General features: G+C 38.5%; 3 protein-coding genes across 3 annotated transcripts; 2 read left to right on the top strand and 1 right to left on the bottom strand.

Moving 5' to 3' along the window:
• Nucleotides 1-206: 206 nt before the first annotated feature.
• LOC149663498 (uncharacterized) lies at nt 207-5,543 on the top strand. Its single transcript, XM_089841869.1, has one exon. It carries the CDS (start codon nt 207-209, stop codon nt 5,541-5,543), a length of 5,337 nt encoding a protein of 1,778 aa, XP_089697995.1.
• A 1,048-nt stretch (nt 5,544-6,591) lies between these two features.
• LOC149663497 (uncharacterized) lies at nt 6,592-11,615 on the top strand. The gene is made up of 10 exons (XM_089841892.1): nt 6,592-6,967; nt 8,573-8,665; nt 8,732-8,803; nt 9,132-9,184; nt 9,247-9,450; nt 9,590-9,656; nt 9,723-10,226; nt 10,606-10,809; nt 10,993-11,164; nt 11,238-11,615. Exons 1-10 carry the CDS (start codon nt 6,815-6,817, stop codon nt 11,591-11,593), a joined length of 1,878 nt encoding a protein of 625 aa, XP_089698018.1. The 5' UTR covers nt 6,592-6,814; the 3' UTR covers nt 11,594-11,615.
• An 8,008-nt stretch (nt 11,616-19,623) lies between these two features.
• LOC149663496 (uncharacterized) lies at nt 19,624-20,427 on the bottom strand. Its single transcript, XM_089841868.1, has one exon. The coding sequence runs from the start codon at nt 20,425-20,427 to the stop codon at nt 19,624-19,626; it is 804 nt and encodes a 267-aa protein (XP_089697994.1).
• Nucleotides 20,428-20,794: the final 367 nt, after the last annotated feature.

Here is a 20,794-nt window from a genome sequence, read left to right as displayed (position 1 = left end):
ATTAAGTTAATATCCGTATCAGGAATAAGTCAATTTATCACAACCTTGAACAAGGGAAGAATAGTCGCGACATTTTGGTGCCGAAACCCGGGAGCAGAGAACGAGAAGTAAATATCGTGGCATTCGAATAGAGAAGAATTACGAGACAGTTCAAGGGAAGTCATTGAGAGGGACTTGTAGAGGTGCTATATTGACTGATCCACGGTATGGAAGCCGCAAAGAAAGCTAGAGGTGTACTTCGTCAAAGAACCACTAAGTTGCTAAACCAGCTCGAGAAAGCCTTAGAAGAAGACAATTTGGTCAAGGACGAGTTAGAAGAGATTCTGGAACAGCTGGAAAGCAAGAACACCAGTCTTAATGAGCTGAATATTCAGATCCAAGAGCCAATGGACGAAGACGAGATCGAAATGGAGGTCGCAGTATCTGAAGACTATAAAGAGAAGATAATTAAATGGAGAACGAAATTGAACAGAGCAATTAAATCCCTAGAGGTTCAAAGAGGAGACGAGTCATTCCGGTCAAGTTTGGAAGCTCAAGATCCACTTAATAGAGAGAGAAACCGAGGGAGTAGAGCAACCGTAAAGCTACCTCACTTGACCATTCCTAAGTTCAATGGGGATTTCTCGTGTTGGCAGAACTTCTGGGGACAGTTTGAAGCATCCATACACCATAATCCAGCATTGGCGACTGTAGACAAGTTCGTGTACTTAAAGTCATTCCTCGAGGGTCCGGCGTTGCAAGCTATTGGAGGTTACTCGCTGTCGGACGAAAACTACAGAGCGGTGGTAGAGAAGCTTAATGAACGTTTCGGCAAGAGGTCTCAAGCCGTCAACAGTCATATGGTAACGCTATTGCATCTACAACCTGTAAGGAGAGCTACGGAGGTAACGTTGCTAAGACAGCTATATGATACTTGTGAAATACAAGTAAACAGTCTTGAAGCATTGGGAACGACCATGGAGACATATGGAACCTTCTTATACCCAATTCTTACGCGACTCCTGCCACAAGAGATCCTATTGGACTTCAACAAGAACTATGCAGACGAGGAACAAGACGCGAGACATCTGTTGACTCATCTCAAGCGAGAGGTGGAAAGCCGAGAAAAGACCATGGTCCTATGCGTACCTAATAGAGCCGAAGAAGAGGGTAGAGCTATAGGCGTGGGACGTTGGAGTTCGCACAAACCGAAGCATGAGCCGAGTTACTTCAAAAGTCTGCAGAATCCAAAGAGCCGTGTCCCAACAACAGCGGTCCTCAAGACTTCCGTCTCGAAAACCTGCCTTTTCTGTGGCAGTACGGAGCATCCAACGGAAGAATGCGAAGCCTTATCATTAGAGCAGAAAGGTGAGCAGATAAGGAACCAGAATAGATGTTTCCTTTGCTTGAGTCAAGGTCACCCGGTACGCCGTTGCACTTCGAAAGCAAAATGTCAACACTGTGGGAGAAAGCATCATGCATCTATCTGTCGGCAGAGATTCAATGAGACTTCAAAATCTGGAGCGGAAAAACCGGACGAAAGTGAGAAACATCAAGAACCCGAGAAAAGGTCCCTCACCATGACAACATTTATCCCACGGCCGCCAGAGAAAGAAGTTCGACGCAAGTTATTTCTTCAAACTGTAGTTGTCTACGCAGAAGGAAGAAATACCAGGGCTCCCGTGAGATGTCTATTTGATGGGGCTAGCGAAGGAACCTTCGTACGAGAAGATTTGGTACGAAGCTTAAAATTACCTGTCGTAAAGGAGGAACTCGTCAACGTATTTGCCTTTGGGAAGTCAGAGCCGGAAAGAGTCACCAGAAGAACTGTAAAATTAACGCTTCGAAGCGTAATGGATTCCAACATCACTGCCCAAATCGAAGCCTTAGAGGTACCAACCATCAGTGGAGCTATCGTTACTGTTCCTGGGGAATGCATTCGACAGCAATTGGACGAGAAAGAAATAACGCTGGGCGATATGGACCAAATTGAAGGAGTCTCCGTTTCGCAGGATGTACCCATTTTAATTGGTGTCGACTATTTCTGGTCTCTAAATACTGGAGAGACGAGGAGGCTCGATAATTCCCTGGTAGCTGTGAAGAGCGTATTCGGATGGTCGGTGCACGGAGTTCAAAACCAATCGGTGGCGGTCAACTCAATTCAAGTCATGAGGGTCGGAATCCAGAATGAAGAACTTGCGAAATCTCTCAAAGCCTTCTGGGAGATTGAATCCTTGGGGATAAAGGAAGAGAATACACATACCATGGTCGAAGAAAGTGTACTTGCCAGTCATGAAGACACTCTGGAATTTGAGGATGGAAGATACAAAACCAGTCTTCCATGGAAAGACAACAAAGACAAAATTGGGGATAACATCGCCTTGTCTACCAAGCGACTGGGTTCTCTTATCAAGAAGCTACGACATAATCCCGTTCTGTTCCAGAGATACGAAGACGCCATAGACGAGATGCTGGCACAGGGCTTTGCTGAACGAGTACCTGAAGAGAATATCGCCATGAGAAACGGAGTGCATTACCTTCCGCATTTCCCAGTCCTCCGAGAAGATAAGACCACTACAAAGCTCAGAGTGGTCCATGATGCTTCCGCCCATGAGAAAGGATCGCCAGCGCTAAACTCTTGCCTACACGTTGGACCAAGTTTAGTCCCAGATTTGCTAATAATTCTGCTTCAATTCAGACAACATCGGATCGCTCTAATGAGCGACGTCGAAAAAGCATTTCTGCAGATAGTCCTCAAGCCGGAAGACCGAGATTATGTTAGATTTTTATGGATTACGAAGTTACCGAAACCAGACGAGCCACTTCAAGTAGTACACTTACGAATGACGAGAGTTTTGTTTGGAGTGGCCTCCAGCCCATTCCTTCTCGCGGCCACCTTGCGTCATCATTTCAAGAAATTCCATGAACAGTATCCTGTCCTCAGCGAGATGTTAGCCAAAAGGCTCTACGTGGACGATCTTGTAACCGGTGCCGAGTCTGAGCACGAAGCAAATGAAATCTACCATGGATCGAGACAGATATTTTCCGAAGCTGGAATGAACCTACGCAAGTGGGTTACGAACTGTGAAGAGCTCGCAATTCAATGGTCCGAAGATCAAGCACCAGTGACGCTATTGAACCAAGAGTCAAACTCCAACTTGCTGAAAGTACTTGGGATAGCTTGGAACCCGAAGAAAGACATCCTAACTTTCGATATATCTACTCTACTGGCATTCCTGAGGGAGACCCAAGATACAAAGAGAGGGGTACTCAAGGCGGCGGCTAGACTATTTGACCCGATCGGACTGTTATCACCATATCTCATCAGAGTCAAGTGCCTCTTTCAGAAACTGTGGATAAAAGGCGTTGGTTGGGACGACAAGTTACCTTCTGACATTCTAACGTTATGGAACGACTGGGTCAAAGAGCTGAAGGAGTTCGGGAAAATGTCGATTCCACGATGGTACTATTCTGGAATCCATGGAAAGGTTGTCGATAGAGAGATTCACCTTTTCTGTGACGCGAGCGAGTCGGCCTATGGAGCAGTGGCGTATATTCGTTACGAGACGGACAAGGGAGAAATTGGAGTCTCATTAGTATCGTCGAAAACCAGAGTCGCCCCGATAAAGTCACTCACCATACCAAGGCTTGAGCTTATGGCAGCTTTCATTGGATCTCGCCTACTGAAGACGACGATGGAAAGTTTTGAAGGAGCAATTACTGCTTACCGATGCTGGACCGACTCAGAGATAACGCTACACTGGATCCGTGGTGTGTCGAGGGAGTGGAAACCCTTTGTCGCCAACAGGGTGATGGAGATCCAGTCAAGTACCAATCCGAATTGCTGGTCACATGTAGCTGGAAAGGAGAATCCTGCGGATCTAGCGTCAAGAGGCTGCTCGGTAGACACCTTGAACAAGACAGCTCTATGGTGGAAAGGTCCAAGCTGGCTTTCGGAAAAGAGAGATCAATGGCCATGTCAATCCAGGTCAACGGTCTGTACTCTAGACGAGTCAGTTACCAAGGAGAAGAGGAACATTATCACGTTGGTTTGCCGCGTCACAACAGAACCACTTTTGGACATAAAGAGATACAGCCGAATCAGCCGTGTGTACAGAGTGACGGCATGGGTACGTCGCTTCATCCACAATATAAGAATCGCAAACGATGAAAGACGCAAGGGACCTCTGTCGGCTGCCGAACTTCAAGATTCCAAACTCTTCTGGGTACGAGAAATTCAAAAAGAGAGCTATCCGGATGACTACCATTGCCTACAAGCAGGCGAACCATTAGCGAAGACATCAAAACTCCTTCAGTTTCGTCCATTCCTCGACAACGATGTCATACGTTTGGGAGGACGACTTCAATTCGCCAATATCAGCGATGAACTTAAACACCCACTCATCATTCCCGCCAATAATTGGCTAACACAGATAATAGCGATCGAGGCTCATCAAAGGGTGAAACATTGTGGACTTGAAAGCACCTTGGCGCAATTACGAGGAGAATTTTGGATACCACAAGGACGCCAGTTAGTCAAAAGAGTCGTAAACCGATGTGGTAGATGTAGAAGATTCCGGACAAAGCCTGCAGTTCAGATAACAGCACCATTACCAGTCGATCGAATAGTAGAAACACCTCCATTTGCCACCACAGGAATTGACTTTGCCGGCCCTCTATTCATAAGGAACGGAGAAGAACACGAGAAGGCGTACATCGCGCTCTATACATGCGCAGTCACCAGAGCAGTGCATTTGGAGGCAGTAACGGATTTGAGCACTGAGAAGTTTATATTATCCTTTCGACGTTTCATTGCCCGAAGAGGACTCGTCACTACGGTATACTCGGACAATGCGAAAACATTCAAGAGAGCTGAGAAAGAGTTAAAAACTCTTTACGGAAGGATAAACGAAGACGATTTCCGGAACTTCCTGGGACAACAATGCATACATTGGAAATATATCGTTGAGAGAGCGGCTTGGTGGGGAGGCTTTTGGGAGAGGATAGTACAGTCAGTGAAGGAATGCCTCAAGAAGACCCTCGGACGAAGCAGTTTAACCTATGAAGAGCTAACAAGCAGCCTGGCGGAGATAGAAGCAGTTTTGAATTCCAGACCGATGACTTACACCTACACTGATTTAGGGGAGCCCTCCCCCTTAACTCCTTCTCACTTCCTCATCGGCAAACGACTGAGCTGTCTTCCGAGTGCCAATTTTGCTGATATGCCACCCACAGCCTGTAGAAGTCAGTTAACCAGACGACTTCGCTATAGACAGAAGATTCTTGACCAGTTCTGGAACCGTTGGAGCAAAGCCTACCTCCTGGATTTGAAGACCGCTCACGCAAGCAAGCCAGTCCATGACGTGGTGGAATTTAAGAAGGACGATATAGTACTCCTGGCGGAACCAAAACTTCCTCGTCAAAGTTGGCGCATGGGACGAATTCAAGAAGTCTTCCCTGGTCGAGATGGAAAGGTCCGAGCAGTCGCCGTCAAGCTTCCAGGAGGATCCACAATAAGGCGAGCAGTCCAAATGCTTCATCGATTCGAAGTCACTGACGGATGAACGGAGTCCATGGTGGGGAGAATGTCGCTACTTCTAATCGATCACCTCCAAGCTAAAACTAAACTAAACTGAACTAAATTGAACTGAACATAGAAAACCTTAACTGTTAACTTAGAAAACAAACCATGTTTGAACTTTGATATCTAAATAGACATTCTGGTAAAAAATGATGATCTTACATTTGTATAAAAACCCATTCCATTTTGTAAAGAAGGCAGTTATCTTAGAGATCTCGGGGGAGTAACTTAATTTTAAAACAAAACAATTGACGCGCAGTGAGAGTAATTTGCTGTAATGTTTTTAAACTAATAAACTGAAGTATTAAGTTAATATCCGTATCAGGAATAAGTCAATTTATCACAACCTTGAACAAGGGAAGAATAGTCGCGACAGGGTCGTCTTCTTCCCCATTCTCAGAATTATCTCCATCCACGTTCATACTTTCATCAATTAACTCTTCATTTGGTACAGTTGAAACTACTTTCAACTGGGTTCTTTCATCTTCAATCACATTCTTGTGTTTTCTATAAACGTGTTTTCTGTAGCTTTCCACATGTTTGAAACATTTACCGCAGTTATTTAAACCACACGTAACAGAAAAATTGGGTTCATGTGCGTGTTTGTTTTTAACGTGTGCTATTAATAATGTATATTTTTTTGTGAAGAATACGCATTTTGAGCATTTGTAAGGTCGAAAGGAACTCATTATTCTAGTTGTTTACACTTATTAAATCTTCAAATTATTTTACTTTTTCGCGATTCGCACTGGTGGCCATCTGAACAGTGAAAAGAGGCATATAGAGCGGCTGCATGAGAAAAACACTGAAAAACCAGGGGAAATAGAAGAGGAATAGAAGTTCCCCCATTTGCCGGTTGTCTCTTGGAAACTTTCCATTCCTAGTATTTAAGTTCTTTGACCTGACGTAAAAGAAGAACGTTTTCCCCCCTTCCCGTTTTAAACCTCTCCTTCTATTCCTCTTTCTACGTAAAAACCTAAGTGCTACCACCCCTTTCTTACAAGTAGGCGAATGTATTTTTTATAGCAGGCGCCGCCAGTCTATTTCTTCTTGTGTTTGACACGAAGGAGAGAAAAAAAAACTAAGGTGTGCCCTATTGCCCTCGCTCGCTGTAAATGCTGTTGATCTTTCTTTCTTCTGCAACCTTTTAGTATCTCCCAGAAAGGGTAGGACGCGTCGGAAAGTATTTTTGCGTGGTTATCCCTTATCCAAATAAGAAAAATCTAAATTGAGTTTTCAATCGTTAATTGTATAATGAGTGAACTGACAGTGTGTCTAATTTGCTATGGAGATAGCAAACGGAAACTTAAACTTGAAATGGAAAATCCAACATTGTTAAATCTAAAGATTGCTATAGCCAAGGATCCCGCCTATTTGGACATCAAGCAAGGAGATTTTATATTCCAGGTTTGTAACAAACGTTTTTATGGAAATATTTTGCTTGTGAAATTCTAATTTTCAAAAATGATTACCAGATTTATCATGATTTTGTGAGAAAAATGTAGAGGGTTTTTGTTTAGATTTCATGTGACTTAGCCTTGAATTGGTTTTTAATTCAGATTTATGACTTAAACAAAATAATATATTAAATCCCTCAGTCTATCAATTTTTTTCTGTTGTGTTAACCGTCCTAAATTAATTTACTAATTGAACAACTGCCTTTCATATGGCTAACCTACTCGGTTTCATATACTTATGGTATATCTGTATTTTACTTATGAAACAGCTTCCCACTTTCCCTGAGTGAGTCATTCCTACCCGCAGCCGGCCGGCTTTGTATGGAATTCACACTGGGTCAAACTTTCCGCCCCTCCTCCCTTTTTTTTCTAAGAAATAACGAATGGAAACTTTTCGGAGATAGGGAAGGCTTGCTGCTTTTGCAAAGAAAACAAGATGGCCCTAGGGCAGGCGCAGGCCTAGAGATATTTTACCAGTCATTTACCGATTTTAAAGTACCTTATTTTTTCCGTTGTAAATTAACGAAATTTACCGGAAAATTACCATCGATTGGCAAAATAAATATAATTTATAAGTTATAGTAGTACATTTTTCAAGAAATCATGAAATTTTTGTAATCATTTATCCTGGGTTTGTTGAACAAGTCTTAAATGCGAAATTTGCTTCAAGCCAATCGAATTATTGGCACGTCAATTAACTCTTTGAGTATCGCAGAATTTGATTTTTTAATCAATTAATAATAATGACGGTCGACATATTCTTACCATTTTAATATTCAGTTTATTTTTTTAAATTCCCCAATATCTAAACATTAATTTAAAGTAGATTATCTTGGGAATCTTGATTCAAATTTTATAACGCCAGTTACTCTTTAAGCTATAATATTTTTCACTAAAATAAAACACGCATAGAAGAAATTCGCATGAAAGCCTTTAAAATATTACAAGTTTTGAACTTCGCATCTCTTTTAATAAATTAAAACATCTCCAGGGTTTCCCACAAAAAATAATTATACATATGCATGGTTTTTATAGAATCTTACTTCATAACATAATTTTTTACCTCAATTTGACCTGGATATAAATTCAAATAACCTGTTTTTTAGCAAATATACTTTTTTCTTTTTAGCCAGGATTTCAGCTATACACCCCATTTATGACACGACCTTTGGTCTCCCAAACATTTTTTGCTATGTCATGTCATTATACATATTTGCCTTTTTAATGCATTTTAAGTGTTATTTTATATGATTTAAAAAATCTTTGGTTGGAAACCCCGGCGATGCTGTTATAATTAATTAAAAGAGGTGCAAATTTGAGCTCCTTTTAGATAGCTTTGTTTCTTCTATATATATTTTTCTCAATAGGAAGCTAACAGTTACGACCTTGAAACGTCACACCCTTCTATCTCTTCCTGGCTGAATGATGTCATACTAGCTTTCCCCCGTGGCCAACTGTTAGCTCCCAATAGTTAATTAATAAACCATGGACCAGAATAGTTTCTATATTATAATATTTTTACTCCGCTCTTCACTTTGTATTAAATATATTTCAGTCATACGATGCCGACTTCAAACAAGATGTAGATTTGTTTGATTCCTCAAAAATAGAAAACAAAATGATTATTAAAGTCAAAAGAAAGAGCACGGTCTGTTATCATGTTTTCTATTAATTTATACGTGTATGTTGACCAAAAATAAGACTATTATTCCAGATGACATTGGATGACACCTCTTCTCCAAATACAAATGCATCTAGCAGTGGTGCTGCCGTAATGGATATTATGGTAAGGGTTTAATTAATAGAGTTTCGTTGATTGAGAGGAACTAAACGTCACGGGTGTCTGAGCTCATTCCCCTTAATCTGCCCACTAGCATAGTTAGATCTCAGATTAATAAGCTTAGATTTCCATGTTGAAAAGTAAAGTGAATAGATAGAGGTAAAATGTACAGAATAATTTTATAATCTAAACCTCTGTACCGGTAGCTAAAATTTATTTTATCAACTTTGTCAAAAAATAATACCTCATAATAATAGCAAATAAAAAATGTTTTCGTTTAAATAGCTGAAAATGAAATTAACATGTAACATTTTTATTAAATTATAAAAATCAGGATTATGGAGAAAGTGAGGAGCAAACAGCTTCGATTGAAAATCAAGGCTCTTGGTAAACATATAGGATCTCCTTTTTTCGAACAGAATATATTAAAATAAACTATTTTTTATTAGTGTTATGAACCAAGAAGTTATATCATTTGATGAAAAAGTTAAGATAAGTCGATCAAAATTTACAGTGGAATACAAGCTTCCCACCTTTCCAATGTCTTTAATACAAAAAGATAAATACAACCTGTATACTGATTATGAAAGAAAACGAGCAAACAAAGAAATTGTGAATATTCTATACCACGATTTGGTTCATTATTATTCACTGTAAGTAGCCATGCACAATTTACATTCTGCAATGCCGAGAAGAGATCCTTCCAGTGGTACTCTTGTGTTGTTTTAATCAGATCGTATTATGCCATAAAATTAGATGCAGTGTACTTTAAAATAAGTTTTGTAATCTTAGATATCCACCATCTCACGCGCATGTTGCCGGGAAGTTGACGGCCGAGCTACCATATCTTGGAAAAATGGTAATAAATCTAAAGTTTATAAACATTAACAGTATCTTTCATGTAAATCCTTTTTCGTTGATTTAGGAATCGTGGCGCTTATTACTGCGTAACAAATTCAAAAACAGTAGGAAATTCATGCAAGGAAACAAGAGTGTAGAAGAGGCACGACGTTTATTTGGAAGGACCAAGGAGCAAGTCATCTTGATGAAAAAGGGTCAACAAAAGAAAAAAGAAAAAGAAGCCAGTAAAGACAGTGGAATGGAGGGAAATGACCAAATTTGCGCTGAAGATTCAGAAGAGATTGACACGACGAGCAATGGCCCCATTTGCCGAGAAGACTCAGAAGAGATTGACAAGACGAGCAATGGTCCCATTTGCCAAGAAGATTCAGAAGATATTAATGTAACAACCATTGTCAAAGAGTCCATGATTGAAAATTCCAGCACTGAAATTGCTGACGAAGAATCTGTGCCTAAAAATTGCGGCAAAACATCCGTGATCAAAAAGAACAGAGCTAAGAATTTCAGCAAGGAGGAATCCAAGAGCAGTAAGAAGAAACAAGCGTCGAATCGTGTCATTCAGTTGAAGGTAAATTATATTTACAATGAATGAGGAATTTTTTTAAAGGCATAATGAGGTCCTACAAATGATTTTTGTTAATTGCTATAGCAAAAAATATACAAAATAGTCAACAAAAATATATGGAAAGAAATATTTGCAAATCATTTTTTTTATTTACTCAGAAAGTAGCCTAGAAAAATTCCTTGCCCTTATGGTTGCTCTGGCCAAGGGTGACAGCAAAGACTTGCGATAGTTAGGCGCTCTTTGGTCAGATAACTTTAAAGGCGAAGATTTCAATACATATCCATTATACGTGTACTTTCTGAATAAGTTATGATTTTGCTAAAATCTCATTATTCTTCCTTTAAATAAAAAATATTGTTTGGAAAAATTCCATAAAAAACAGGAAAAGAAATCAATGGAGGACAAGATAAGCTTACAAACACACGTAAAACACATGAAGGAGGAGCTAAAGAAAGTTAAAATCAATTATCGCCTAATAAATTCGAAAATGTGTAGGACGTTTTCTGATAGAAAAAAGAAAATTCTACGTGGAGTTTCCATATTAGACATAACCGAAGAATATCCAGCTTTGTGTGACATAAGACAAGTACGTTAAAATAATTTTATACCGTAGTCAATACAGTAAACTTCAGGGTAAAAGTCAAAAGCACTTAATTCCTAAAGCCTTAGATAAGAATATTTAAACTTTACAACAAATATGTTATTTCATTATTTTCAGCTATAGTGTGTGTTAATACCTAGATTGCTAACCAGAGCTATATATTTACAGTTTCTATCAGAATTTCAAAGAATAAAACAAGTTGATGCGGAGAAAGAGTTCGTAGAAACTCTTAAAAAACACTGTGGAAAGATATGGGAAATGACCCCTGTTGCAATGAAGGATATGAAGAACAAAATGAACAGTGAGATAAATGATGCTCAAGATTCCATTGAAAAGCAAGGTATATTGTTTATTGAAAACGCAATATAAGATAGTTAAGGTACTTTTTAACACCATGTTTTTTTCCTATTTAGACCAAAAACAACGTGGAGCACTGCTTCTCATTCCGGGAATAGTCAAAGAAAAAATGCAGAACATCTTTTTAAAGAAAGAAAACTTTGACCAATTAAGTGCGGACCCAGTTTTAGTGTACCAGGGTACTTTCTTAAGTAGCTTTTCATACATTTTGTATGTTGATAAAGTAAAAATTTTAGAGGCGAACGAGTTGAACAGTGCCATATTGGTCTGGTTTTGTTCATTTTGGGTTTTCAACCTTGAGTATTTATATTGTTTATACAAAACTTTGTCGGTTTTTGAGTATTTTGTTTTAAATGTAAGCAAACCGAAGGCAAATTCGGCTATAAAAGAAATTATTGAAAAATTTCAATAAAAATGCAAAATTGAATTTTCAATTATGTAAAAATCTTATTAAGAATGATAAAGTACACCTGGTCTTCTCCGTATGGGGAATAATCATACTCGGTACGGGGAATAATTCTACTCGGTACGGGGAATAATTCTACTCGGTACGGGGAATAATTCTACTCGGTAGGGGAATAATTCTACTCGGTACGGGGAATAATTCTACTCGGTACGGGGAATAATTCTACTCGGTACGGGGAATAATTCTACTCGGTACGGGGAATAATTCTACTCGGTACGGGGAATAATTCTCGGTACGGGGAATAATTCTACTCGGTACGGGGAATAATTCTACTCGGTACGGGGAATAATTCTACTCGGTACGGGGAATAATTCTACTCGGTACGGGGAATAATTCTACTCGGTACGGAGAATAATTCTACTCGGTACGGGGAATAATTCTACTCGGTACGGGGAATAATTATATTCCTTATGGGGAATACTCCTGCTGGGAATTTGGGATAATTCTACTCCATATGGGGAATAATTCTACTCCTTATGGGGAATAATTCTATTCCTTATGGGGAATACTCCTACTGGGCATTTGGGATAATTCTACTCCTTATGGGTAATAATTCTACTCTATATAGGGAATAATCCTACTCCTTATGCGTAATAATTCTACTCTATATAGGGAATAATCCTACTCCTTATGGGGAATACTCCTACTCCATATGGGGAATAATACTACTCCACATGGGGAATCATTAAACTGAATGAGGGGAAAAATAAAATTCGAAAAGGACATAGTTTTACTCCTTTTGGGGAGCTTTTGTAGAACCCAAAGGGTGTCAAATCTGGGACAAACTAAAATTCCCAATTGGAAGTAATTTTACACCCCTTTTTCTTAGAGTGTACCAGCTATTCAGCCGAACCACAGATGAGGGAAGGGAGAAAACCTTTAAATGGATTAAAAAAAAACTTCGAGCTTGACTCTAGTTAACGCAATATTGTCCCAGGAACGCCCAACGGATTACAGTCAGGTCCAAAGACATCGTCCCTGGGATGTTCCTAAATCTAAGAAACTTAGTCTTGGGATGTCCCTGGGACAGTCAGATGTCCTAAATATTTCTATACCCCGTTGATCCTACAGATAAATGTGGGGATAATCCTGGGACAAAATAAGGACCTTTGTTTACTATCCATTGAATGTCCGAAAAGCATTCCTAAAATATTATTTCCCACATTCTTGGGTCATTATCTGGAGATTTAGGGTTATTTTGTGGGATTTTCATTGTATATTAGTTTTTTTCCTTTAAACGTTAATAAATAATTTAGATTCAATAATCAGTGTTTAAAAACTTTATTACAAACATAGAACCTTAAATAACCAAACTTTCAGCATTATTATATAAATTGAAAAATAACATTTTAAAATTTTGAACTTAAATGTCATCTTAATTAACAAAAATTGTTGGTTTTAGACTTTTAGTAGATGTGTACATTTAAAGCAATTCATTTACAAATAATTTAAATTCAAAAATAATTTTGCACATATAAAGGGCATCTTAATTAACTAAAATTGTTTGTTTTTAGATTTGGACATTTGAAGCAATTGGTTTACAAATAATTTAAATTGAAAAAATAACATTTTAAAGCTTTTTGCATTACGGATAGAATCTTTAAACACAATTGTCTTTTTTTAAGTTGAAAATTTGATGGTCGACTCCTAGAAGGTTCGCTGTCCCCGACAACAGAGTAAAATTTGATTTTAAAATTTATGTTTTAAAATAGACTTTATTTTTTTTATCAATATTTCCCTGCGCGTGGCGAAGACGAGACTTAATTTCAACTTCGACTTACTTTTTCGTCGCTGTGTTATGTGATGACATTGCTGCTGCTACAAACACAAAACATTAAGCTCACAGACCAGCACTGTACAATTATAAAATTTTTTCAATCAACCAATAATTTCACCCGTCATCCGCAAATTTTTAATCATCATTTTGGTCTTGCGTCCCTCCCAATTGTACAGGACAGAAACCTCGTCAGTTATAATGTTTAAAAAAGTTCTTTTAACTGTGTTTTTCACGTTTGATCGTCCAATTTTTTTCAGAAATTGAACCTTCAGTTCAAAGGGTGTTATCAGTTGGCACAGGTTCGTTAGTTTCATTCTTAAATAACTTACAAATTGTGCCGTTGAATCCTGATCTTGAAGTTTTTCTTCAAGTTTCTGAAGATCATCATTTGACGATAGCGGAAATGGAAAGTCAAATTCCGCCACAGGCGAATCGGACATCCAGACTCCTTTACTGTTTTGTATGTGCCTCACAAAACATTCCATCATTGCCAACATCTCATTAGAGTTTACTTTTAATATTTCGAAATTTCTATTAACATTTCGATACCAATCTTAAATGAAAAATTAGTTTATTCTAGTGCACAGTCTTATTTGGAGGGAAAAGGTCAATTTCTGATGTTAATATACCTTCTTTAACCAAAATAATTCCAGGAGGATACTCTCTACGAGAAGCGGAAAAAATGTTACCATCTTCAGTAGGTTTTTTAGATCCGGGATTTTGTCGCTGATTGCCTGTATGAAAATCATATCAGTACTGAGAACGGGTGAACACAATTAGCAATACAGTTTTCAGACTAGGGGGCTATACAAGGAGTACAAAGTGCAGCCACTTTTGTACTTCTTGTAGCCTGGTCTCCTGATGTAATGATATAAATTCTCCTAGTCTGAAAACTATACAATTAAGAAAGGTACTGTTTGCTACATTTAAACGTACTGCTAATTCCTAATCCAGTACCAGCTTCCAGATCGGTACAGGTTTCTAAAAATAAAAATGTATGAGTTTTTTAAATAAAAAATAGTTTCCACCTTTAATTAGACCTAATGTAGATGACTGGGAATCTTCAGTATTAAGGATGCCATTGTGATTCATTTCATCTGAGTCAATGTGGCAAGCAGAAGTTCTTGAAATTTCAGAAATGGATGTAATATTAGCCTGACTACGCGATTCAATGCCAGATTCTCTATTTGAAGACATTGGAGTATCACCTTTAAAAAATAATTTTATGAATATAGTTTCCAGAGGTCAAAATTTTTAGATCTCACTAGAGTTTCGTTTCTTAGAACCACAATGTGGATCATCTCTTGAAACTTTGGTGACTTTAGAAGAATGAAGTTCACTATCATGCTCCTCAGATCCACTTGAGAGGATATTTGAATGTTTGGGTGTACTGCCTTACAAACGTAAAATAACATTATGAAAATATTTTGCAGGATACAAATCATTAAAACTCACTAGAATTTGGCTTCTTGGCGTTAACAGAATATGTTGGCATTTTGGGAACGGGCGAACAAATTAAATGATTAAAATCCGTCTCAGATTCTTCAGAACCTTCATTAATTGCAGAATAACGTTTTGATGGCCTCTTTCTTCTATAACCTCTACCCTTATCTGGACCACTGCTGGATTCTTCATTCTCTATGCATTTCATTTTCTTAAAAGCAACCTCGTAAGTTGCTGTGTTTTAACAAAATAGAAAGATTTAATTAAGTTTGAAATGGTTTTAATTTTTGGAAATAACTGAAGAACTTACTACAGCGAAAAAGTATCCTGATATTGAATGTTGGCCAGTCGTTATTTGGTGAAGCGCTTTTTTTTGCTAATTTAGATCCATCTTTTTCATTCTTTGGATAGGAACAAACATCAGTTTCTTCGTCAACCCAAATCTTTGGGACAACCGCAACACTAGCCGTTGCCAAGAATTCCACCACGAAAACGTCACCTCCTGTAGTCGTCATTTTCCTTCAAAGAGTGGAAACTTTATTAGAAAGTCCGAATTTAAAATAATAAAAACAATGACAGCGTGCAGAGAGCTTCACACACAGGAATAAAATCAAAAGTCTGTTAATTGTAATTGTGCAAAGAGCTTAAACTAGCTGTAGCAAGAAAAAAAGCTACTTCAAAATCCCTACCATTCAGATGCAAAAGATCGATGAGGAGCCAAGTAGCACCACTAATTTGGTACTTCTGAACTTTACGTACTACATCGGAAACCTTCCACAGTTTTAAAATCTGAGAAACACCACTAGCTTTAACAACTCCAACAAGAGATGAAGGGCAAGGTTTTGAATAAAAATCTTCGGTTTTATCAAATGTTCGGCCAATAACAACAGTGACACCATCTTAATTATTAGCAATGTTCTCCACGGTAACATACGACATATCCTCCATCACGCAACAGTTATCACACTCACGTACGCCTATGATAAAGCCATCCAACTCGAGTTTTCTAAATTGTGGACCACTGCATCCGGGGATAAGCGGACCATCGCTATGTGCCATTTTACAACTTGGATTTTTCTGTTTAATTCCACTTGCGTTTTCAGAGAAATTCGGCTTCTCTACATATCTTTCTTCATATATGCGGTTTACTATTTGCTTTTAGGGTCTACCTGAATTACTCATTTTCTTTTTGATGGCTTGTAAATAGTTTTCAAATTTAAAGGCACTGAAATTGCCGAGTGACCCATATGTTTCAACATCATTTGTGAGGTGATTTAGGCAATGAACATTGGAATGTCACGTATATCCTTCCCCAGTCCCCACCCCTGTAGCCAAACCCCCCACATTTTTCTATAGGCTCACGTGGGTTTTTTCGGAGTATTGTTTTGGGAAATAAGCCTATGTCTTTTTAGGAAAGTGCTTATCGAGATGAGGAAACGAATTTATTTGGATATAGAAAGGAATATCCTTCCCGACAATTCCCCATGGCAGGAATTTGCAACCATTTTAATGACGTAAATATAATTGCATGCCAATTAATTGTCATAAAAAAACGTCACATTGTTGACTTTGTGAACAATAAATAAGGATTTTTTATGTTTTTTCATCCTTTATTTCAGTACATATATCACAGAAGAAGAAAAAATATATATTGAAAAAATTCATTATCTTAATGAATGGAAAAAAAATTAGAATTTTCTGTAATGAAAATTAAAATATTAGATGAACCAGAACATAATTTAAGAGAAAGAAGATATAAGGAGAATCTTCAAAAAATAATTGAAAATGTCAATAATGAGATGAATGAGCTAAAGTTATTTTATTTTTCTTATTTTCATGGCTATGTAAGTAATGAAATGTGTTTTATTGTTGTGTGGTTATTTTGTGTGACATAAAAAAGACTATTTTAAAAAAAATTAGACGAAAAATCTATTCAGTAATTAAAATTAAAATTTATTATTTGATCATTAATTTTATCGACCCACTATATTTTGAAGTAAGTCTTGTGCGCCATATATACATTTGTTTTTATTTTTAAAATTACAATTTAAATACAGAAAAATAACTGAAGTTGAATGTAAAAAATTTTGTTTTGAAACGTAAGTACTAAAAATGAAAACTGAAGTTTAGAGAGCTGCAAAATGAAAATATTAACCTCCAACTCCAAGGCAATACACAACAATGACTCCAATTCCTCCCAATGCCATAATCAAAAGTTTCAACTCCGCAGAACTCCGCCCAGCGAAATGTAAAACTCCTCCCATGAAAATTAAAATTTCTTAAACTCCTCCCAACTCCTTCCATGAAAATTAAAATTTCTTAAACTCCTAACTTCTCCATTAAAACCTTTCTAGTTTCTAATTGGAAAAATAGAAAGTTCAAGTAAAACGTGTAGCTCATTAGTTTTCTTTCAAATTTGGCCTAAGATTGATATCACGAGTTCTTAAAAATTATGATTTTCAAATAAGGAATAATATTTACTCATAAAATTCTTCTAGACATTAAAACTTAAAAGATTTCGGGGATAAAGGCGCTTCGCGTTGATGTTGAGTCATATTTTACGCTTAGTTTCTTAAATTAGCTATTTAATTAAGATCGGACTGATTCGCTTCGCAAATGCCATTTTGAAGGAGAAGGCCACGAACTTCACGAATCAAGAAATACTAACACTAGAGCCCATTCTGTTATTGGTTTTGCCTGCCAATATGCCTACTGCCTTACTTTAATAAGCCTCAAAGCTAGAAAGGAGACTCTTGTCAATAGGTTTAAGAGAAAAGGAAAGCGCCCATGGCCCCATTGTGTGTGAGAGACTCACTGAGGGGACGTGTCACGTGGGGTTACGGGTGAAAAAAGAATTTCGTACGAAGCTTCTGAAGACAAAGAACGTTAAAGTACGCTTTTAAATTGGAGCCCTACCACTTACCAGACTTAAGTTTTCCAACTCCGTAGATTTCCTTGTTTTAAGATAATTTTCCATTGCCACCCCATTGCCATCCAACTCCGCAATTATAATTATCATTATTCCCATTGCCTCCCAACTCCGCACACGAAAACTTCCGCTGCCACCCAACTCCAATTTTATCTCAGATTAACATTTCCAACTCCTGGAGTTCCCATCGCTTAAACGCGGAACCCAGCGGGTTTCGGAGTTCTTCCACGGAGTTGCAGCTCTCTACTGAAGTTAAATATCATTTAATAAATGATATCCAGTAAACACATTGAAACATATCTCCGAGAGATAAACCCTAACAAACATACTTCGGACAAAGTTGGGAGATATAAATGGGAGTAACAGAAATATTATATCCAGTCAATGTACTAGGGATGATATTATAAAAATCTCTTCTTTGTACAACATTATACATCCCGGGAATATACACAACGGATCGGATATTCTCGCGATATTGGTACCTTGGAGGGATATCCTTAGGAGATATGTGTTTGCTGGGCTTCTAAGTATTAGTCGAATAATATTGTATTAGATGGTGCATTAATGTCTTTATTTCTTTAAAAACTGTTTCATTTGCTAAAATATTTGTCTCGCCTTCTACCCTTATTGGCCGATTTGTGAAAAACCCTACACATTGTGGACAGTCGTAAAAGTAATGCAGGGCAACCGCCTCTGCCTGCCCAAATCTATGCAAATATTGTGAGAATTGGCCATGAACACTAATGAACTGACTCATGAAATGGTCTGGTACCACGAGGTTGTCCTTAACTTTATTTCTAAAATTGTACACGTTCCTGCCTTTTTCAGACATGTTCCAATCAAGCTGCCACTGTTCGAGACAAAAGGTATGGAGTACTTTCGTAATATACGTTTTAGCATGAGTTAATAATATGTTAGCTCCCTATAAGTTACTCAGGCTCCATAGGCGTAATGTATCCAGCGATTTCTTCTCATTTCGCCCGCGCGGGAAAAAATCCGAATGTTGCGCTCTCTCTTGTCGAAAAAAATCCCGCTCGTACGGCTCGTCGGCTGCTTTTTCATCAAGGGAGTGTTTTAGTCGTGAATGTTTATGTTTTAACAATTTAACATTAAATCATGGCGTTTGTGTCAGTACTGAGACAAAAAACATAGGAACTCAATGCAATTTGCCGATATTGATAAGAGTTGTTATTGTTACTTGAAACGAGAAAATTAAACAACAGCTAAATCCAATCCTCTGATCTCTTAACTGTTTTCTTAACCGAGGCTACTGAGCGAAATATTCGGCTGCTTAAATAGCTCCGATATCATTTTCTAGTTTCCACTATACGCGCTTCCGGGGAAAAACCGGAAAGAAGAGTAAATAAGATTTTCGTTCACGTGGCGGCCGCAGAGCGTCGCATATAATTGGGGAGCCGGCGGCACGGGAGAAAACGCATGAGTATAGAAATGAATTGCCTGAGTAACTTATAGGGAGCTAACATATTATTAACTCATGGTTTTAGATACACTCGTCTCTAGCTGAGTAGTCGGGTTACTAATTGCTGCCTTCGCAAGCGCGTTGGCTCTATCATTGCCCTCTGTTTTATTATGAGCTTTTACCCATGTTAGACTTATGCCCTGCTCTTTTCCTCTAAAAGATGATATTATGGAGGATGTGCAGTGGAAGGCAGTGGAGGATGGGAGGATGGAGGATGTACAGTGGAAGGCAGTGGAGGGTGGGAGGATGAAGGTTGTACAGTGGAAGGCAACTCCATCGCTCTTGATTTTCCATTGATGTTATAGTGGATGATAGTCGGTCGTGGTGGACTTCCGTGCTCTATGCTGTTACTGGTCCTTACGTGGAATACCTCGTATCCGTTTGGTTCTATTGATCTTTCGTATTGCGCGATGTTTGTCTCGCTTGGGTCTTGCGTGACGATTGTTCTTGTTCTTCGCCCTGGCGGCAAGACAAGCTCTGGCTAGATGTCCCTTCTTTTGACATTTGGAGGAAATTGTGTTGATGAAAGGGCACACCGGTGGTGCGTGATTGGGATCGTTACACCTTATGCATTGTCTTCTGCTGGATATGTTTGATTGTCGATGGACAGCGGGTGCCGTAGGCTGGTCGAACGGTGGATGCGACGTGGGTCGTTTGCGTATGTGATGATCTCGAGTGTGAATGACGTGGACTCCATTAAGACTTGAACCATTGGTAGTGCGTTTCATTTCCTTGGAATTTCTGGCGAAACTCTCCATATTCAGTGCAATGGTTGTGGCCCTCTCGAATGTGAGTCCACTTTCAGAAATGAGACGATCAAGGATTTGCTGATCGTTGATGCCACATACGAGACGATCACGTAGCATGTTGGAGAGATCGGTAAACTGACACAACTCGCTCCGTTTGCGAAGTTCAGAAAGATAAGTATATATGGATTCACCAGGGAAGCGGAAGCGATTGTAAAACTTGTGACGTTCGGCAATTTCGAGTGGAATTGGGTTGTAAAATTTCGTCAGGGAAGCTATGATTGTGGCGTATGCAGTTGCAATTGGTTTGGTGGGTGCCAATATACCACGGAGTGTCGTGTAAACGTCTGGTCCGATGCACGTTAGATGATGAGCTCTCTTCATGGATTCGTTGGTGATAGCCATCGTTTCAAATAAAATGTCGAGCCGTTCAGAGTAGATTGCCCATGGTTCCACTTGTGGGTTAAGGCATCAAATAGTCGAGGTGAAGCTTGTGTCGTCAGCCATGTCCGTCGGGTAGTGCCGGTAAGGATAGCGCGTAACGATGTGATGACAAGGATCAGTTGAAGTTGTGATAGTGCGTAATTCACGGGTGCGTATCAAAGTTCGTAACTTAACGTGGCCATTTTTGTTGTGTTAGCCGGGTTAAATAGGTATTTAAAATTGTTTATTAACATTAGTTAATAGTCATAATGATTATTTAAAATTGTTTATTATTATTAGTTAATTGTCATAATGGTTATTTAATATGATAATTCAAACCGACTACGGT

This window comes from Phalangium opilio, unplaced genomic scaffold (genome assembly GCF_054372755.1).
Source record: "Phalangium opilio isolate 3A_F unplaced genomic scaffold, DU_Popi_V2 ptg000061l_1, whole genome shotgun sequence".
In the NCBI taxonomy this organism is placed as follows: domain Eukaryota; kingdom Metazoa; phylum Arthropoda; class Arachnida; order Opiliones; family Phalangiidae; genus Phalangium; species Phalangium opilio.
The sequence above is the reverse complement of the archived record's forward strand: the minus strand, read 5'-3'. Positions and strand labels throughout refer to the sequence as shown.

Bases quoted from the DNA above. Each gene is read 5' to 3' on its own strand.
- LOC149663498 (XM_089841869.1), top strand. From the start codon at position 207: ATGGAAGCCGCAAAGAAAGCTAGAGGTGTACTTCGTCAAAGAACCACT.
- LOC149663497 (XM_089841892.1), top strand. From the start codon at position 6,815: ATGAGTGAACTGACAGTGTGTCTAATTTGCTATGGAGATAGCAAACGG. The intron at 9,657-9,722 runs GTAATAAATCTA...TCGTTGATTTAG, and splicing joins TACCATATCTTGGAAAAATG to GAATCGTGGCGCTTATTACT. The intron at 10,227-10,605 runs GTAAATTATATT...CATAAAAAACAG, and splicing joins ATCGTGTCATTCAGTTGAAG to GAAAAGAAATCAATGGAGGA.
- LOC149663496 (XM_089841868.1), bottom strand. From the start codon at position 20,427: ATGGCTATCACCAACGAATCCATGAAGAGAGCTCATCATCTAACGTGC.